Below are 21,924 nucleotides of genomic sequence, written 5' to 3' on the forward strand. Positions count from 1 at the left end.
TTACCACTAGTGCCAATACCTGGGGAGCCCATATACTTATTCATAATGTGTAACTGTTTCATTCTACTTTTTTATCCTTTAAAAAGCTTTCCTTTCTGAAATCCTTTAGCCTACTGCCCCAAACTGTGCTGGTTGCACCTTGGACCTGCTGTGTCTCTCCTCTATTAGGTATTCTGTTTCCTTGACCCTATGCCATTGTCTATAAACCCTTTCCTTGATGAGATACATCTTCAAGTAGCTTCCTGAGAAAGGGTGCATGGGAAATACAATTTTTGAATCTTATGTATTGATCAGAGTTCTTTTTCTGAGGCTGTAACATACTCTAATCAGTTTACTCAAAATGCAATTTATTATTTGTTATCTATTGCCCATAAATCAATATAGGCCTGTATGTCCAACATTATTCCTTTAAAGAGAAATAAACAATTAGAAGTTCTGCTCAAAGTTATGCTAAACTGAGCTCAAATGTTTTCTTCGACCAGAACTGGTCATAGGCTTTAGGCACTCTCAAGCACACTGCAGAGTACTCCTAGAGTGATGAAAATGTTGTTGTTGTTAAGTCACCTAGTCATGTCCGACTCTTCACAACTCCATGCTCTGCAGCATGCCAGGCCTCCCTGAATATCTTAGTTTGAGAAAAATATGTCTAGATTAGCAACTGCAACATTAGGATAAGTTGAGAAGGCCATAGTACAAAAGTGAAGATGTGTCAGGAATATGAAGCATTTATTTATTAATCTTTTTTGCCTGCAGGAGCTATGTTAGCCCTGAAAACCCCACCTCTATGTCTAGGTGGGTCGAATAGCCCAATGTACAGTGAATGACATGGTGACTGGATGTCCCATGCTTAGGCATCAGTAAAAAACCAAGAGTTTCTTGAAAGGAGAATAGCAATTTGTCAAAGAAAGCATGGGTTTGATTTACACTATCAGAACTCCACAGACTCCATCTATCCCTCCCATCTGGCACTGCTTGGATACCATTCGAGGTCCTGGGCCACAGAAGTCAGTAAAAAGAGCAGGTTCTCCTGCTCTGGCTGCCACTGAAAGGGGTCAGGTTTGTGGATTGCTCAGTAAGGGATCAGAGGTGGGGTCCCAAATATGGGTAAGTGTTTCCTCCAAAATGTCAAGGGTCCATCATGCACCGTGCCTCTTAGTTTTAACGAGTGAAAAAGACAGCAATCTCTTTCACTCTGGAGGAGATATCCAGAAATCCCCTGTGCCATGACACCCCCAGAAGCATCACTGAAATAACAGACCACTGCATTTCCCACTCTCTGGCACACCTGTACTTTACCAAGGAATCTAGAACACTTTGTACTCCCCAATTTCTGATATCAGCAGTGTGTATCATCAGCATGATATCATCCGCCTGCAGTGCAGGAGACACAGGAGACCTGGGTTCGATTCCTGGGTGGAGACAATCCCCAGGAGGAGGAAAATGGCAAACCACTCCAGTATTTTTCTTGAAAAAGCCCATGGACAGAGGAGCCTGGCGGGCTACAGTCCAGTCACAAAGAGTTGGACACAGCTGAGCGACTACACATGAGCGTGTATCATTTTTATTATGATCACAAATTTTGTGGATCATAAATACAGACAGGGCATAATGGGGACAGTTTATCTCTGCCCTGTGATGTCTGAGGTTCTAGTGAAATACTCAAAGCCTGGAGGCAAGAACCATCTGAAGGCTCATTCACTCACATAGCAGAGAGTTGATGTTGGCTCTTGAGTGGGGGGCCTTGGTTCCTCTCTACACAGGCCTCTCTGTGTGGTCTATCTGCATGGACTACTCTGGGCTTTCTCACAGCATAGTGTCCGAACTCCAAGGGCAAGCATTCCCAAGAGAGAGATGCAGGCAGAAGCAATGTCCTCTTTTTCTGATTTAGCCTTGGAAATCACACAGCATCACTTCCTCTGTAATCACAGACTCATCCATATCCTAGGGAAGGGAATCCCTAACCCACAACACTGAATAGAGAAGAAGCAATGTCACATTGTAAGAGCGTGTAAAATAGGATAGATATTGGTGGAGCCATCTATGGAAAAATACATTCTGCCACAAATAGGAAGCATCAATTTTTCGTCACCACTATCTATTAATTCTGGTTCTAGGGGACTTACCACAGACAGGACTTGTTGTTTTCATTCATGCAGAAATGATGGTTGTTAGTATTTTATTTTATACACACACACATATATATAATGAATCCCAGGTGGCTCAGTAGTAAAGTATCCACCGGCCAGTGTAGGAGATGCAGGAGATGTGTGGGTTTGATCCCTGGATTGGTAAGTTCCCCTGGAGGAGGAAATGGCAACTCATTCCAGTATTCTTGCCTGGAGAGTCCCATGGACAGAGGCGGGTGGTAGTCTGTGGGGTCACAAAGAGTTGGACATGACTGAGTGACCAAGAACACACACATACACACACATTATGAGGCATTTCTGAAGGCATGCAAGAGCATTTAAGACATTTTATTTCATTTCAGTGTTCTATATGGTCATAAGAGGATTGGCCATCTCAAGAATTTTAAATTATCATCATAAGCCATTGAACACATCTTTACATATACTGCCATGCTTATTATAAATAATTATTGTTGAGCATCTTCCAGATTAAAACTTCTTGTTTTGGTCTGACTTCTATTGAGATCCAACCTCTATTTTTTGGCACAGACCCTGCATTTTTATTTCCTGACTTTCCAGCTGAATGAACTATTTTCTCTTGAAAGTGGAATGTTATTCCAAACTTTTTTCAGTTTTCATAATGTCACCAACTTTAGCAGTCTATTTGAATCTAGAAGTTAAATAAATAATGTTAAATTATAAAAATGCAGATGTAGTCTCAACACATAATAATACAGTCCAACTAAAGGAGATTTGGGGGTGGATGGGAATACTCTGTGGTGGGTGGTGAGCTGTTTTTCACAGAAACCTGCAAGGCTAGGAGAACAATTCTTCATGAGTAGTGAGTGGTTCAGACAATTGGGGCATTTTCCAATGTCTTCTCCCATGTCCTTCACCTTCAAGCACATTAGATGATTCAGTCTTTCTGGAACATCCATCACATTCCATTTCTTCTTCTTGGAATGTCCCCTTCCCAACCCATTCTCTGAGAAACAAACTTCCATTCAACCTTAAAGACACAATCATGTTGTCTCTTTTGTGAAGCCTTCTATTTCCCCTCAAAGCCAAAATTTTCACTTCCTCTTTCATAACTACACAGCACTGTAACATATGCTACTATTACTGCACTACATGTTCCTAGGAAGGGAGGAAGAGGAGGGCTAGGGGCTAACATCTAAGCTTTGTATCCTGTACTGAGCAATCAAGAATGGTTTAGTGCATAAATGATCAATTCCCCAAACCTGTCATTCCAAGGAAGAAAGAAAGCTGTTAAAAATGCAGGTCCCTAGTGCCTCTGAATGAGATTCTCAGAAGGGTGGATCTTTTGACAGTCTAGGGGTCTGTGGGACCATCCTTTGACGAACCCTATTCTAGGCTGGGCACCACTCTGTACCTGTCCAGCTTGCTCTCTCTGAAGAGCTCATTTTAGCACCCCTTTGTTCTTAGCCCTACTTTTCACATTTTCTAAGCCATTTATTTGGCCTTCGGATTCTTCTATAAGATTATTTCCATTTAGCTTTGAGATGTGGGTGTGCATACTGGAACCACTTGCCCTAGAATTTAGCTCAGCTGACATATAATTCCGTATGAGTTTGTTCAGTTAACCTACATTCCTCAGGAATATGGGTTTGCATGCAGTGCACACGTTTGCAAACAATTAATAAAGTCATGAGGCATGTGAAATATTGTAGGGTTTATAAATGACTCAGTTAAACTTTTTATTCTACAGAGCTTTTTTTTTTTTCTTTCTTTTTGGCTGTACAGGATCTCAGTTCCCTGACCAGGAACTGAACCTGGGCCATGGCAGTGAAAGCACCAAATTCTAACCACTAGACCACCAGGGAATTCCCCCACTTTGTTTGAAGTGCTTTTCTGATTGCATGTTTATATTTTCAGAAATGTCATTAAAATTATACACCAGAGCTGACACAGAGAGGTCTTGAAGGATTTCAGAAAATAGGAAAGTATGGTATAAAATATAATTAAATCTATGTTCCAGTAGACAATGTTTCAAGAATTCATTTTACAACCAAATTTACTTTGGAAATTATTTAATCTACTAAACCTATTCCAATATTACGTCTTTCAATTATTACCTCCCTAACCAAGTCAAGAAAGAAACTGGAACCAAAAAAATGTCTTCATTTCTCTTTCTTCGGTAATGCCTAACATAGAACCCAGCCCCCAGTGTTTAGTTAAGTAGATGGTGTGTTTTGTGCAGTGGTTTTTTTAAAGTTACTCAGTAAAGGAAGAGTGAATGTTGCCTACTCTGCCCACATGATTGAAACGCAATCCTCAAGACACATCACAAAGAACCCACTCAAGAAGTGTTCTATTAAAATACAAATTCACTGTGGTAGGCTGAAAAAGAATGCTGTTATGAATCTTGATAAGCCCTAAAATAAGATAATGTAAAGTAAGTGATAATGCATACATAATCAGATATTTCACTTCAAGTGATGATAGTTTCTTCCCTTTATAAACTCTCTGAAAGTTTTTACATTAATACACTCAGAATAGCCCATTCAGTTCCATCAATTTCCTTCATGAATGCAAAACTCAAATTTCTTTTCTAAAAGATAGGCATTAAACAAATATATTTTATCACGTACCTCTTTTTCTCCCAACTTTTTAAAGAGAGTGATTTCATGCAATTTTAGGCAGCAAATGACACAGCCTCTAGTGAAGGTTATTTGGGCGATAATGGTATTAGAAGTTGGGAAATGCAGCCTTTGCAAATGAAAAACAAGAAAAGGTCAGAACAGCACAAAGAAGTTTCTCCAAGGGAAGGCTCATTGTCCTCCATGACCGAAGACATTGTGTCTATAAATTCACCTAAGTGAAATTACATCTGTGGCACCAAAAACCAACCCTGAAGCCAAATTGAGAAGGAGGGAACAAGCAAAGACTTACAGTACATTTCTCTGAGAATGTACCGGGAAACCAAAGGGCTGCAACCGCAGCCTCAGCCCGCCAATCCACAGGAGGACTTCACAAAGTCCATTCCCAAGAAAACATTACACTAGTTCTCCAAGAGAGTGGTGTGGAAGTCAGGCCACTTCCCTGACCACCAAATCAGGGGGCTCCAAAAAGGGAAAACTGGGAAGCCCTAAAGCGAGGCACTGTGGTGCAGTGGTTGAGAATTCTCTGCAGGGAATTCCTCAGCTGCTGCTGCTGCTAAGTCACTTCAGTCGTGTCCAACTCTGTGCGACCCCATGGACTGCAGCCTACCAGGCTCCTCCATCCATGGGATTCTCCAGGCAAGAGTACTGGAGTGGGGTGCCATTGCCTTCTCCGGAATTCCTCAGCAGTCCAGTGGTTAAGACTCTGTGCTCTCACTGCTGAGGGTCCCAGTTCAATCCTTGGTCAGAGAACTAAGACCCCACAAGCAGCAAAAAAATAAAAAATAAAAAAAAAAAATAAACTAAAAATAATAAAATGACTCAAGAAGCTCAGGAAAAAAAGAATTCTCTGCAGTTTGAATCCCAGCTGTTCCATTTGCCTTTGTAATCTAAGAAAAGATTTTTTTTTTAATTTTTTTTTTTTTTTGGCCGTTCTGGGTCTTTGTTGCTGCTCAGGCTTTCACCTAGTTGTGACAAATGGGTGTTACTCTTTAGTTGCAGTGAGCAGATTTCTCATTTCGGTGGCTTCTCTTGCTGTGGAGCACAGGCTCTAGGCGCTTGGGCTCAGTTGCTGCTCCTGGGCTCTAGAGCACAGCCTCAGTAGTTGCGGCACACGGGTTTAGCTACCCCATGGCACGTAGGACCAGCGATCGAACGCGTGTCTCCTGCATCTGCAGGCGGAGTCTTCACCGCTGAGCTACCAGGGAAGCCCTAAGGAAGGTTTTCTGAAACCCCTCTATCCCTTAGTTTCCTCATCTGTAAAATGAGGGTGATTGTAATAATTGCTCATTTGAATTGAATGAGATTTGGATTAATGAAATGTTTGACATATAGTCAATAAGTGTTAACCATGCTGATGATAGTGATAATGTTGATAAGACACACATTGTTTGTGCCCCTCCTCCAAAGGAGAGAGATTTATGAGGGAGCTGTTTGGTGCCAGGAAAACCTTGAACAACTTGAACAACCCAGAAAAGAAAATCTCTATGACTGATTTTTGAATTTTTTTTTCTGGAACACTACTTTGAATTTTCACTTATACCTTATTTTAAAATCCTAATAATCTACACCGATCCACTAAATTGAGAAAGAATCTAGAGCAAATCTGAGTTAGGCTTCATAGAAATTTTAAAGACCAATTAAATGGACAATCGAGGTATAACAAAATAGATAATAATGATTTTTAAGAGCCTTAAAGTTTAGCCTTTTAACAATTTTCCCAATTTTCCTTTCACGGACATGTGCACTTTAGAAGTTGCTGGAGTATTGTAAACTCATTATTTAATCTGTGATACTCTTTGGAAAGAATGCAGTCCTTGGAAAAAAATACTTAAATTTTGATCACAGGTTATTTTCCCCAATGTGAGAGAGTACTTTGCTTCCAAAAATCCATCTATACTAGCTCAAAGTCTCCTAGAGGCAATAAACATTTCTTTTATCCCACATAAAATCACAACATACCTAATATAAAACTTTATACCCTCCGTGAAAGTTTTAGTCTGACTTTTTCAGAAATGTGTAGCTGTAATTCTCCTGGTCAGACTAGAGAGCTGTCATTCAGCAGAGACATTTCTTTTAAATCCACTTCTTTCCCCCTCCTCCCAAAACTGAATAGTAAAGTTTTCAAACTGAGATAATTACAGAATTTAAAAATCTTCTTTAATTACATTTGGTTGTTGGTTGTTATTCCCGAAAATGTTTAGCGTACCTCTTGTTTTGAGTATCAGCTGTTTTGTTGCTAAATCATGTCCGACTCTTGCAACTCCATGGACTGTAGCCTACCAGGTCCTCTGTCCATGGGATTTCCCAGGTAGGATTACTGGAGTGGGTTGCCATTTCCTTCTCCAGGGGCTCTTTCCAACCCAGGGATCGAAACTGCATCTCCTGCATTGGCAGGTGGATACTTTATTGCCGAGCCACTAGGGAAGCCCTCTGTTGAGTGTGCCTATTGGAAAAAGAGATCTGATGAGTTTTTCAAGTTTCACACCTCATGGCTTCTACCTCCAGATCTAGAAATTTCTGCCCCCTACAAAAAGCACAGTCATTTGACACTTTATAAACACAGTCATTTCTCACTTTATAAACTACTTGACCATGATACAGAAAATGAATTTTTAATAGAAGGAAAGGAAACATCTGTCACATTATAGGAAATAAGCAACAGGAAAATCAGAAGCCCTTTATAAACATTTTCCTAATGCAAAATACATGTCTCCAAGTAAAGACTAACCACACTTGTCCTCCTTGCTGGCTGGAATGGTGGTTTCATCAGGCTTCCTGGCCATCTCCCCAGTGGGCAGGATCTCTTCTGGAGAAAATACTCAGCAGTGTTTGCAGTCCTGCCTTCTGCTGGATCCTTTCTTGCTGTATCTCCAAGAAGAGAATCATAGAGATATAGAGCTATAATTTATTTTGGAAACTTAGCAGATTAGGAAAAATGAAATTCAGAAAAAAAGTAATTTACTTCAAGCCCAAACATGTAACAACTAATAAGACTGGAACCCTATCTAATAGTCTCCATTGCTTCTAAGCCCAACTGCTGCTTTGAAGAGCTCAGGATTCATAATTTCACAGAATTTTTTAGCTATATATTATTGTTATTAGTAGAAGTGAAACTATATATGCAGAGGGTAAATATGCAGTGAGACAATATTTGTATAACATGTGAATTTGTTACATATAATAGAAAAATATTTTAAATTTAAATAAATAAAACTTTAAATTTTAATCTAAGAAATTTAAAAATATTTTAAAAATTAATTTAAAATTATTTTTAAAATTAAAAATTTAGTTTTAAAAATTTTAAATAAAAATATTTAAAATTTAAATGAAATAAAATTTAACAATAAACTGTGGAAAATTCTGAAAGAGATGGGAGTAGCAGACCACCTGACCTGCCTCTTGAGAAACCTCTATGCAGGTCAGGAAGCAACAGTTAGAACTGGACATGGAACAACAGACTGGTTCCAAATAGGAAAAGTAGTACGTCAAGGCTGTATATTGTCACACTGCTTATTTAACTTCTATGCAGAGTACATCATGAAAAACGCTGGGCTGGAAGAAGCACAAGCTGGAATCGAGATTGCCAGGAGAAATATACATAACCTCAGATATGCAGATGACACCACCCTTATGGCAGAAAGTGAAGAGGAACTAAAAAGCCTCTTGATGAAAGTGAAAGTGGAGAGTGAAAAAGTTGGCTTAAAGCTCAACATTCAGAAAACGAAGATCATGGCATCTGGTCCCATCACGTCATGGCAAATAGATGGGGAAACAGTGGAAACAGTGTCAGACTTTATTTTTCTGGGCTCCAAAATCACTGCAGATGGAGATTGCAGCCATGAAATTAAAAGACGCTTACTCCTTGGAAGGAAAGTTATGACCAACCTAGATAGCATATTCAAAAGCAGAGACATTACTTTGCCAACAAAGGTCCGTCTAGTCAAGGCTATGGTTTTTCCTGTGGTCATGTATGGATGTGCGAGTTGGACTGTGAAGAAGGCTGAGTGCCGAAGAATTGATGCTTTTGAACTGTGGTGTTGGAGAAGACTCTTGAGAGTCCCTTGGACTGCAAGGAGATCCAACCAGTCCATTCTGAAGGAGATCAGCCCTGGGATTTCTTTGGAAGGAATGATGCTAAAGCTGAAACTCCAGTACTTTGGCCACCTGATGCGAAGAGTTGACTCATTGGAAAAGACTCTGATGCTGGGAGGGATTGGGGGCAGGAGGAGAAGGGGACGACAGAGGATGAGATGGCTGGATGGCATCACTGACTCGATGGATGTGAGTCTGAGTGAACTCCGGGAGTTGGTGATGGACAGGGAGGCCTGGCCTGCTGCAATTCATGGGGTCGCAAAGAGTCGGACACGACTGAGCGACTGAACTGAACTGAACTGAACTGAAAATTTAAAATGTATTTATATATGCTTTAAAATGTTTAACTGCTGTAAAAAAATATCTTCCTCTTCTTGAATAAAGATGTATCCACATGTGTTACTATTAATTTTACCAACATTTTTGAAATTTCCGTGTTAACTAGCTGTAGTCCTAGGTTTAAAGATACAGAAGAGAAAATAATAAACCTTGTCCCAGCTTGGCAACAAATTGGAGAGGCTGACATAAAACAGACAAGTATGATACTGTGGATTCCACATGGCAGATTTGGGAACAAGAGCTTCTATACGACTGCATCCCAGGCTTGAGTGAGAATGAGGACCAGGCAGGGACCAGATCATGGAGAGTTTTGTACATCATGCTAAAATGTTTGTATTTTACCCAAAAATGGCTAGAAGACATTGAGAAAGTAGATGCTCTAAAATCATGTGACTCAAATTATACTATAGAGCTAGTGGATTTTTTTTCTGCTCCTTAATACTGAACACCTTGATACAACATCTGAGAGTGGAATGTGATGAGTCACCAGACTCTATTTCCAGTTGTAGAACTGATGGAAATCTCAGTTTCTTCATCTGTAAGGTGGGGGTCATTATAGGATTGTTGTAAGAGGGATCGGAGGTAAGGCTATTAAACATTTATTACCATGTCTGCCATAGTAAGGGCTTCCCTTGTGGCTCAGCTGATAAAGAATCTGCCTGCAATGTGGGAGACCTGGGTTTGATTCCTGGGTTGGGAAGACGCCCTGGAGAAGGGAAGGGCCACCCACTCCAGTATTCTGGCCTGGAGAATTCCATGAGCTGTATAGAGTTGGACATGACTGAGGGACTTCCACTTCACTGGCATAGTAAACATTCAATAACTGTAAACTGGCATCGTCTTCACCATGATCATCATCATAAAAGACTGAAATGGAAAAAATGGATTAGAATGCTAAGGGTTAATTGTAACATCTAGGGTTAAGAGCAGTCTTCTAACTCTGCTGAATATATTGCTTCAAGTAATAAAGTCCCTTCACGGAGAACTACTTTGTCAGAGGCATGGCTAGAAGGGGGCAACAGTTAGCAAAATGCGTTGCTTATGTAACTGAGATGAACTTTCCCTTTGATTTTGCTGTTCAAGAACAAGTAAGAAAAGAAAACGAGTTTCATCAGCTGAGATCAGTATCAGAGGAGAGCTGTGTGCTTGCTTTGTTAGTTAAAAGTAGAAGAGGAAAATGTCAAAGTCGGTTGGAGACTGGGGATAAAAATCAGCTTTTGTGTTACCTCCCTTTGTTCATCAGCAGGCCCATATGCTTTCAACCCATTAGTAGATTGTAACTAATTGTTTATAAAGTATCTTTATAGTGTAATGGCTGAAAGCTATTTTTGGCTGTATCTTTATTATTGGAATACTTCCTGTAATTGCACCAAATTCAAAATTTGAAATATAGTTTAGCAATTCCAATTTGGTTAAATTGAAAATTAAGTAGGTCAAATTAGATTTACCATAAGCATAATGCCATCTATCTATTAAAAACGGCCTATATTTCAATATTCTATAGAATAATAGGTTTACTTTCTGTGTTCTGTTTTGTTAGTGCTCCTATATTCCTCCCTGTAAGAGAGAAAATCAGAAGAACTTGGAAAGTGTCATGAATTGGCAACAGTACTGGAAAGATGAGATTGGTTCCCAGCCATTTACTTGCTATTTTAATCAATTTCAAAGGTAAGCGAATATTTACATGTGCATATTAAAGTTGTTTGTAGCCTCGGTAGCTAATTATATTAATAAATCATAGATTGTGGTCACTTGACAAAATATACTACATGGAGACAGATAGTCTTGACTCTTCCTGGCATGTAGTTAGGGTAGCCCTTTCTTACTCTTTAGGATGGGGGGCATATAAGGAACCTGCTAGCCAAAAAAGGTGAGAATTTGTATCATGCATCATAGAGTTTACCCTCTGGATACACTAAGAAAGTGCCTTTAGGTAGGAGGACTGTTTACTAGGAGTGTTCTCCCGAATAATTTGTGATTAATGATCACAAACTGAACAACATTCAGATTTATCATCATTTTGGGTTGCATCAAATCTTATCTTTTTTTTTCCTTTCTATTCTGACCAGATATCTTCAAATGTTTCCATCATTAAAACTTTACTTGACCTAGAGAGAACTCAAGTTATAGCATACAGCAACAGTTCGTTGAACTAGACTATTCCAGTATCCACCCAGATTAATCATAGTAATCTGTTCATCAAATGTTGAGTATTCTCAGCTCTTTGCTGTCCCTCTCCATTTGGGTGTTCCACACTTAGGTCAGACTTTCTCTTCCTCCCATAATCCCTCTCTTAGTGAATGGCACTATAGGCTACTCATTTACTGAGTCTAGACACTTTGAGTAATTCTTAACTCACTTTTCTCCTTTATGCTCTATAACCTGTATTTATCATCCTGTTGATTTTATCCTGTATTAACTCTTCTGTGTCTTCCCTCTGCCACTGTTTTAGTTCAGATTCATGTTATTTCTCATGAATCTGAGAGCACAATAGTCTTCTAACTATTAACACAACAGTAGTCTTCTAACTAACCCTTCTACTTCCACCCTTTGCCCCACTCCAGGACATTCTCCACATTGCTGCCAAGACTGTCTTTCTTAAACTTGGAAGCAAGAACAGGCAGGTAGGATCTATGTCTGAGGCAGGGATATGGCAGAGTCTCCTAATTCATGTAGAGGAAGGAGGTACATAAAAGTGGCAATTTGTAGAACATCCAAAAGTGCCAGCTACAAGATATACCTCTGTGTGCTATCTAGAGCTCTTTCTCAATCCTCACTGTCGTAACTATACCAGAAGAACTTAAAAAAAAAAAAAAAAAGGCATCACAGATGAATTAACTTAGAATCTTTGGTGGTTGAACCTAGGTATTAGCATTTAAAAAACCAATTCTAAGGATTCTAGTATACAGTCAGGATTGAGAGCCACTGCTCTATCCCCTCACCGATAACCCTCTACTGGAATTGTTTGTATGCCCATCTTCCCAACCAGGTTGCCTACTGGTTAATGGTATGGACCATATCTTCTTTGGCTCTGTATCCCTAGTACTTAGCACAGTGGCTGGTTCTCAGTTAAGAAATGTTTGGTGAAGGAATAAATCAATGAATGCAATTTGCTAGAATAATAAGGAGGGTTCTTTGCTTCCAAGGAATTAGACTTTCTTGGGGGAAATAGAGCTTATGCAATGTAAGGGCACAATAAAGGACAGAAGCTGGAGATATTAATAAGAAGCAGAGGATATTAAGAAGAGGTGGCAAGAATTTCATGCAAAGTATGATTTCATCAGTTAGAAATGAAAGGAAGGAAGACCTTGAAGATGGGGTGGCTGTGATAAAAAAACAAGTTTGACAATATAAGTTACATGTGGTACATAGGTTATATATAACAAGGAGTGGTGAATTTGTAAGCTGGAAATGTAGCTTAGGGTTAGATTTCCAAAGGTTCATAAATGCCATGTTAAGGGGAATGATCTTTGTCATTTGGGCAATGAAAATTTGTGAAAAGGTTTTCCTTTTTTTTGAACCAAAGACTCACTTGAGTAGATCTCTGATACAGAAAGTAAGGGATGAGAGTTGAATGTGTATTAGAGAGGAAAGATGGGCTGAAAGCAAGGAGCTCCAGCTCAGAGATTGGGGTGGGGGGGGGGAGTAAGGAGAGTACTGAGTGAAAAACATAGCGTTTCTGAGTGGCTACCTGTGTCAATCATTGTGAATAACATTTTGGTTAGATCACTAAATTTCTTATAATAGTTCTAAATACTGGATCATTGTGAATAACATTTTGGTTAGATCACTAAATTTCTTATAATAGTTCTAAATACTGGCCCCACTTGACAGGTGGGAAAACTGAGTCTTAAAGATTCCAGCAGAAGTCGTGAAGTGAAAAAAAAACAGAATGCAGCTTGAAACTAGCTCATCTGATTCCCTGAGCTCCTTCTGTTAGCCCTCTTCTTCTCCCAGTTCGAGAGTGGCGGCAGTGGCAGTAGCCCATGGAGGGGTACATCAGAAGAGACAGTTAGAACCACAGTCAGCAGAACTTAGCAGCCATGTGAGTGATGCGGAAAAGGGAGGTATCACATTTGACTGAGTGTGAGAAAAGGATAGTCTAGCTCTGACTGTGCTGAATCTGAGAGTCTCAAAATATCCAAAAGAAAGAGGTAGAAGTACAGACTTTCAGTTCAAGAGTAAGAAGTCTGGGTCAATGTTATATGGATCTGGGAATCGTTGGCACCCAAGCCATGGTTGAAGCAAAGAGAAAGAATGCACACTGGGAAAGAATGCATACTGGAGTGAGGAGAGAAATGTTGACAGAATCTTGGGATCCTCTGTGTTATTGGTATGAGGGGGAGGAGATGGAGAGAGAGTGGCCAGATGTTGAGAGGAAAGTGAAAAGATTTGGAAGGGCGAGTGTTTTAAGGGGAAAAGAATAATCAAGATGCACTGCTTAGAAGTCAATTGTGGCAGCTCCGAGTGTGTAAGTGATCTTTGTGAACACGGTTTAGGTACTGCCTCAAAGCAAAGGGGTTGAAATCACTTTGTCTTGGGCTGAGATGAGCCTGTGAAGGCTTTACCAAGTGCAGACTACTTTTTCAAGAAGTTTGCCGTGACTGGAAAAAGAATTGGAGGGAGGAGATGAGTAATTGAGAGGGAAATAGGAATGGATACAGAGAAATGAGATGGAGTATGGACTAAAACTGCCGAGGGAGAAGGAAATATTGACTACACATAGTAAATAAGGAAAAAAGGGGACACTCCCTGAGGAAAACAGGGGAGGATGAAATACAAAGGTGACGTGGGGATATGGTTTTCAGTGAGACAGGGAGCCCAGCCACAGGAAACAGGCACTAGCAGTCAAGACAGTTTGATACTGAACCCACCACGGTCTGCACCAGGTGACCCTTTAGGCTCCCAAGCCCTGGACCTGGAGCTGGTTTCCGAATGTGCATGACCTTGAGCTTTCAGGAGGAAGCAGACAGGCACCCCCTCCCAAGGGCTGTGCTACCCAGCTGCTGGTCATCTTGGTAACTTGCCCTCACTCCCCACTCAGGTACCAAGTTTTCTAAAGGCTGCCTCCTCCAAATAGGGCTGCCTTCTGCTAGGGCACGAACTCTGAATATCCTCGGTACCAAATCAAACAGGACCATTCCCTGGCATGCTGAGAATGATCTGTAAAGAACTCACCCTGCATTATGCTGGGTTGGCCAAAAAGTTTTTGGGGTTTTTCTGTAATATCTAATGGAAAAACCTGAATGAACTTTTTGGCCAACACAGTATATCGATTATAGTATATCAACTTTAGTAGTGGTACATTTAAGTTCATCATTCCTTCTTTAGAACAGATACCCATTCCCCATCCATCATCTCACTGTCCCATTTTCAAACTTTTGGGGTGTAGACAGAAGTAGGGATGGTCTCTCACAACTCAGAAGCACTCCAGACATGATTTTAAGTGACTTCGAGAAAACAGAAGTTTGAAGTTTGGCTCTTTTATCATGACATTTGCAAGAGGAAACAAGAGTGCTGGTTGGAGGTGTGAAAAATGGCAGCTCCTTGGTGCCATCTACTCTTAGTACACTTTTTACTACTGCAAAATATGCAATAAAAATAGACTCACTGTAAAGATTCCCAGATGCTCTTGATAAGGTGAACTTTATATTTAAAGTAACCTTTAGATTTCACTCAAATGCAGGATTGGGGAGAAAAGTTACCAAGAAGTTTCCGTTTTCAAGAAAAGGATGTTATTTTAAAAATCGAAGACAAAGACGATTGGAGTCTTAGGTTTCCATTGTTGAAGGCTTATTTGGGTGAGTTACACTCAGGAATAGAATGTGCAGTGGCCAGAGCAGCCATCAGTAGCCAGGCCTGCCCTGGAAGGATGGTCCCCATGCAATCATCCCTTCTGTGCCACCCAAGAACCACAACATGGTGTGGTGACTTCCTGCCCAGGGTTCGTGGAACCAGGCCCTGGCTGCCTCTATTCAGGATCTTCCCATACAGCCCTCTGGCTCTATGACTCCCTCAACCTTGAAGCATCGAATCTCCATAAAATGGGTAGATTTTTATTTTACACTCTTTGGTATAGGCAAGGTCACACTTACTTTCCCTATATATTTTTGTCTCTTGTTAGCTTTTCCTTGGCTTATCTTTTCTCAGCAAAACCCCAGAAATGCCCACTTCTCTCTCTCTCTCTCTCTCTCTCTCTCTCAAAGTGTCTCAGTAATGTCCAGCCCTTTACCACCCCATGGACTGTAACCCACACGGCTCCATGCCCCCTTACCACAGTTTTTTCTTTTTTTGGCTGTGCTGGATTTTTGTTGCTGCCTGGACTTTTCTCTAGTTGCGGCAAGTGAGGGCTACTCTTTAGTTGCAGTGCGCAGGCTTCTCATTGCAGCGGCTTCTCCTGTTGCGGAGCATGGGCTCTAAGAGCTCGGGCTTCAGTAAGTGTGGCTCCCAGGCTCTGGAGCACGGGCTCAGTAGTTGTGGCACACAGACTTAGTTGCTCCAAGGTATGTGGGATCTTCCCGGACCAGGAATGGAATCCGTGTCTCCTGCATTGGCAGGTGGATTCTTTACCACTGAGCCACCAGGGAAGCCCACCAAGTTTTTTTTGAAATCTCCATTCAGTTGCTGGAAAACATCTCTGAGTCTTAGTCTTTCCATACAATTTTCCTCCCTCATCTTTGCCTTCCCCAACTTCCCCTTGATGAGGACGTGTCCCTGGAAAATGGGTACTCATTCCTTAATTCCCTTTGGCTCTAAGGACAAGGAAGAGTGATCTGTCCTTAGTTTTTGAACGTTTCCTCTTAAAGAAAGCATTGTATTTTTCTATACAGGTTTACTTTTTAATACTTAATTTTTTTGTCCTAAGTGGATATCAGTTCACAGAGGGCACAGAGCAGGCTTACACACGCATGCGTGCGCACCCCCACACCCACATGCGCGCACACACACACACAGTTGTCAAATGAACAGATCCAGCCACTTCACCTGTGAAGCCTTGAATTCATTCCCTCAGTTGAGGCCCTCACTGTTTCTCATCTAGATTGTTGAAGTGCCCCGCAACTGGTCTTTCAGGCCTGGCCTTTCTTTCATCAATCATCTACACTAGGCTAAGTTTTGTTGTACTTCATTTAAGTCTTCTTTGATTTTGTCACAGTCCTTGATTAAATTTTTCTGCCTTGTTATTGTTCACTGGATGAAGACTATGCCCTTCCGATTCCAGGTTCAACTTCTGCTGTTTACTCACATGTCCATAAGCTGGAAAAAGAAAAACAGACATGATCCAAGCCTTCATGGAGCTTATACCCTATCATCACATTAGATAGATAATTACAAAGTGGAGTAAATACCATGAAGGAAAAGCCAGGGCTGCTGCTATGAGACATTATAACAAGGTGGGGAATTTCAAAGGCCTGTATGCATAAACCATAATTAGGTGGAGACCAGAAGATGGTCAAGAGTTAGGTAGGCAAAAAACAAGGGGAACAGTATTTCAGAATGAGACACCACTATGTGCAGAGGTTCTGAGGCAAGAAAGTTTGGTGAGTTTTAGGACCCAAAAGGCCCCCATGACAGAGGAGCCGTTAGGGAGAAGGAAAGTGGTGAGTGTTGATTCTGGAGAGAATAGGCAGGGTTTATTTATTTATTTATTTTTAATTTTATTTTATTTTTAAACTTTACATAATTGTATTAGTTTTGCCAAATATCAAAATGAATCCGCCACAGGTATACATGTGTTCCCCATCCTGAACCCTCCTCCCTCCTCCCTCCCCATACCATCCCTCTGGGTCGTCCCAGTGCACTAGCCCCAAGCATCCAGTATCATGCATTGAACCTGGACTGGCAACTCGTTTCATACATGATATTTTACATGTTTCAATGCCATTCTCCCAAATCTTCCCACCCTCTCCCTCTCCCACAGAGTCCATAAGACTGTTCTATACATCAGTGTCTCTTTTGCTGTCTCATACACAGGGTTATTGTTACCATCTTTCTAAATTCCATATATATGCGTTAGTATACTGTATTGGTGTTTTTCTTTCTGCCTTACTTCACTCTGTATTCTCTTAAACTCAGTGAGTAGCCAGTGATGGGGAGTGGTGACTTGATCTGATTTAAAGGTTTGCACATTCATTCCACCTAGGCCAGTCCTCAGAGTTTGCCCTGTTTCACACACACATTCATGCCTTTGCCGTCCCTCTCCCCTTCCTTCACCTTTTCCCTTTTGTAGGAATGAGCATGCTACAGTGGTAGGAAGGCTGAAACTAGCCACTTTCTAACATGTGGTATGTTACTCTGACCTATGTGTGCCACATTCCCTTTGTAGAAGGGAGAAATGATAAGGTTACTGTGAGGTTATCAGTGAGATGGCGCATGCCTGACCCTGAGTAATTCCTATGAAAGTGTTTGCCATTATTATTTTTGTTACTATTAAGACTTGCCTCAAAGACCACTGTGTAAACTTCTCTCACCTTTTCAGGTATAATCAGGCCCTCCCTCTTCTGAGTTCCTACAGGGCTGTGATTGCTTTTATCACACTGTTAGAGAGTTGGCTGAATATGTATCTTCCTCCTTGGATAGGTTATGACTTCCTTAATGCAGCAACCATGTGGCCTTAGGTGTCTGGTTTACATTTCTTCTCTACCACTTAATAACTATGTGACCTAGGGTAAATTGTGGAACTTCTTGCTCTTGATTTTGTTATCTGTAAAATGACACAAAGATAGACATGTTCTATCTTCAGGATTTTACTTTTTGTTTATTTTGGTAATGATCATATCTGCACAAGAATGAGTACTTAGTATATGTATATGCTTTTCTTTCCTTGCCCTGTAAATTTCTAACATCAATGGTGGAAACAACTAATCAGAGCATAGCCTAATTATTCACTGATTAGATGCTGAGTGAGATCTTGAATGAATACATAATAGAAATTTGATTAATGAGTAGAGTGATGGAACACACAAAAATAACTCAAAGGAAAGAATTCTATTGTGAAATAAGATAAATATGTTGTACTTCTGATCCTGAACAGATAGATCCTACTTTTTAAGTTCACCCAGCGTATGTTTGTCCTATGATATATATTTTCCAAATTAAATTTGTCCTTAGCATTTTAGACAAAGATGAACATAATGGTCTGAGCTAAGGTTGAATAGAAAGCTCTTTAGAGTACAGTATGAAAGTCATAGAAAAGGAATGCTCACTTACTTAGGGCTTAGTTTTCTTACCTACAAAATTTCATAGATTAAATGATCTCTAAGAGTCCTCTAAGTTCTCTAGTTTTATGATTTTGTAATTCCCTGATTCTGAAGGTATGTACAGTTGCAATAGCTTAAAATGATGGATCAAATCCTAATGGTGAAAGAGAAAGAAAATTATCAAAGAACCAAATGGTTAACAGTCTGGAGCCATTAAGTGGAGGAGCAAAGAGTCCTACCTCAACAGTAATTGAGCCTCATAATGATGTCACTGAGTCATCAAAAAAGTTAAGTTTGGTTCAATATACTCTATTTAATAGGTAAGGAAATGTGTAATGCATTTTTAGAAAGATGTTACCAATTATATTTTAATATTTGTATTGGTTTTTATTCAACTTAAAAGGTTAAACTTCAATTATTTGGAAGAATCACTTATGTGAATACCTACCTCCTTCCTTTGAAATAAACAATATTGTTTTAGGGAGTCCAAAATCTTCCTGCCACAAAATAGCTAATCACTATTCTATCATGATATTACTCTTGCCAGCATCCTGGATTTCATCCATTGAATTATCACCATTTTCGTCTTTTACTCTTTAAAAAAAGTTTTTTTTTTATTGGCAGATAATTGGTTTACAATATTGTATTGGTTTTTACCATAGATGACAAACAAACACGTGAAAAGATGCTCAACATTGCTCATTACTAGAGAAATGCAAATCAAAATTACAATGAGGTATTACCTCACTCCGGTCAGAATGGCCATCATTTAAAAATCTATAAGCAATAAATATTGGAGAGTATGTGGAGAAACAGAAACCCTCTTGCACTGTTGACGGGAATGTAAATTGATACAGCCACTATGGAGAACAGTATGGAGATTCCTTAAAAAACTAGGAATTAGAACTACCCCTGTGGCTCAGTGGTAAAGAATCTGTTTGCCAATGTAGGAGACTTGCAGGAGACAAGGGTTCTATCCCTGGGTCAGGAAGATGCCCTAGAGGAGGAAATGGCAACCCACTCCAATATTCTTGCCTGGAAAATTCCATGGACTGAGGAATTCAGTGGGCTACAGTCCATGGGATCGAAAAGAGTTGGACACGACTGAGCACACATACCCTATTACTCTTTTACTCAAGTATTTATTAATGACTAGCTTTACACCAGGTGATGGTAATCAAAGATAATAAGACTTAGTTTATGTCTTCAGGGAACTCACTGAGTACTATGAAAGACCAACATGTAAACAAACAATTGAAATGTAATTTATTCAGTGGTAAGTGCCATAATTACACACACACACACACACACACACACACACACACAGTATAGTGCTTGAACCTACTTGAATGGAGAAAAGGAGTGGAGAGAGAAAAGCCTTCATAGAGGAAAGTCTGAATTGTATTTTCTTAAAAAATGAGTATTTTCTGAGTTGTATTTTCTTAAAAAATGAGTAGGAATTTTCCAGATAAATGAAGGCTAAGGAAATCAGTCCTGAATATTCCTAAAGGAAATCAGTCCTGAATATTCACTGGAAGGACTGATGCTGAAGCTGAAACTCTAATACTTTGGCCACCTGATGTGAAGAACTGACTCATTTGAAAAGACCCTGATGCTGGGAAAGGTTGAAGGTGGGAGGAGAAGGGGATGACAGAGGATGAGATGGTTGGATGGCATCACCGACTCGATGGATATGAGTTTGAGTAAGCTCTGGGAGTTGGTGTTGGACAGAGAGGCCTGGCGTGCTGCAGTCCTTGGGGTCACAAAGAGTTGGACAAGACTGAGTGACTGAAAAAAAAAAAAAAAAGACTGAGTGACTGAACTGAACTGAAGGAAAGAAATTTCGGGTAAAATAATGAATGTTCAGAGGCATGAAGATTTGAAATGTCATAGACAACTGAATGAAATGTAAGGCTCTACATATTCTTGGAGAGTACATTTAGGGGGAAAGTGATAGATGAACTTGAAGAGGGTAAATCAGATAATGCGTTGCTTTTATGGTATGCTGAGGTCTTAGCCTTTACTCTGTATGCAGTGGAGGAGCAACATTCACGTTTGTGATTTAGGGAGACCAGTCTTGTGACTGCGTGGAAGATAGACAGGATATAAGGTTAAACAATTTGGAAATTATTGAGTCAGTCTAAACAAGGGATGAAAAGAGCTTGGGCAAAGGCAGAATTAGTGGAGAAGCGAAGGAGGGATTGGGTATAAGACTGTATGGAAGTGGAGCTCACAGACTTAGAGATACACCTGTGCATGACTGGGAGTCAGATTCAGAGGAGGATGTATGGCATGACTCTGGTTTGCTGTCCTGGGTATTGGAGGCAACATCAATTAGGGGTCTCTGGGAAGACTTTTGCTTTCCTAATACAAGCACCATCCCCTCCTGTTTCTACTACTTTTGTCCTGGCAGAGAAGTGGATAGAAGTGGCTTGATGGCAGAAGTGCAGAAACCATATTGCAACTTTGAGGTGATATGCATCAAGATGGGCATGCATACGTTATGAAGGGTAGAGCAAAAAGATAGAAAAAGCCAGCTTTCCCACACCATCATTGAGTAGCTGCCCCTGCCCTGGCCCACCTACCTCTGGATTTCTTATTATGTGAGATTAATAGTATATGCTTATATATATATATATATATATATGTCTCTGAATGCATTTATAACCAATATGGTGAAAAATGATTGGTCAGTTATAGTTGATTTTGGCTATGTCTTTGCATCTGTTTTTGACTTATGAAGCTCTAAAACCAGATTTCTTTTTTTGGCAATGCCGCTCGTCTTGCAGGATCTTAGTTCCCCAATCAAGGATTGAATTTTGGCCCCCACAGTGAAAGAACTAAGTCCCAACCATTGAACTGGCAGAGAATCTGCCAGATTTCTTTTTAATATATTTATGGTTGTATTTAATTGTTCCAATGGCTTCTAAGCTTTCCTTTCATTTTTATAAGACAAATTAATAAAGAAATAAACTTATTTTTACTGGTAGACCCATTAGGATACAAATGGGGAGACATGTGCATATAAATGTGGAAAAGGATATTTTGAATAAATTCTATAGGGAAATTTTATTGACTTTTGGATGAATTACTAAATACTAGACTTATTTAACAAAAATTTAATTTTTAATAGAGCTTTTTACTTTTGTTTTCTGTTTACTCTGAAAAATATTTCTTATAATCTTTCATTAAATAAGAGACTGATTCGAAAGTTTTTTGTTTTTGTTTTTTTTAAGGAATATGGCTTTCTTTTTAGACATTAAGTCCAATGATATATCTTGAGTCTTAAAAATTAAGCAATGAATCTGTATTCTTTTCTGTGTACATTTGTGTCTGGTTCCATATTAAGAGAGATTACATCAGAACTGAAAGTTCTGTTTGGTCTCAAAACCTGTACTTTTTAAAAATCAAGCAATGATTTCTGTGGCTTCTCCAGCATGCTATAGAATATGTATGGAATTCATTTCAGTGTTCTTCCAAAATCTGACACCCAAATGGCCATACATTACTTAGGTTATAAATTTGAGAGTCTGTTTTCTGATGGTT

The 21,924-nt window shown here is 39.8% G+C and overlaps 1 protein-coding gene across 2 annotated transcripts in view; it reads left to right on the top strand.

Moving 5' to 3' along the window:
• Positions 1 to 21,924, top strand: part of KCNMB4 (potassium calcium-activated channel subfamily M regulatory beta subunit 4) — a 78,544-nt gene that overhangs the window by 25,795 nt on the left and 30,825 nt on the right. For both annotated transcript variants that reach the window (XM_055580446.1, XM_055580455.1), the window contains exon 2: positions 10,722 to 10,849. In XM_055580446.1, the coding sequence (XP_055436421.1) occupies positions 10,722 to 10,849 (128 nt within the window). The remainder of the gene's footprint in view (positions 1 to 10,721; positions 10,850 to 21,924) is intronic.

Source organism: Bubalus kerabau, chromosome 1 (assembly GCF_029407905.1).
Source record: "Bubalus kerabau isolate K-KA32 ecotype Philippines breed swamp buffalo chromosome 1, PCC_UOA_SB_1v2, whole genome shotgun sequence".
Taxonomy (NCBI): Eukaryota; Metazoa; Chordata; class Mammalia; order Artiodactyla; family Bovidae; genus Bubalus; species Bubalus kerabau.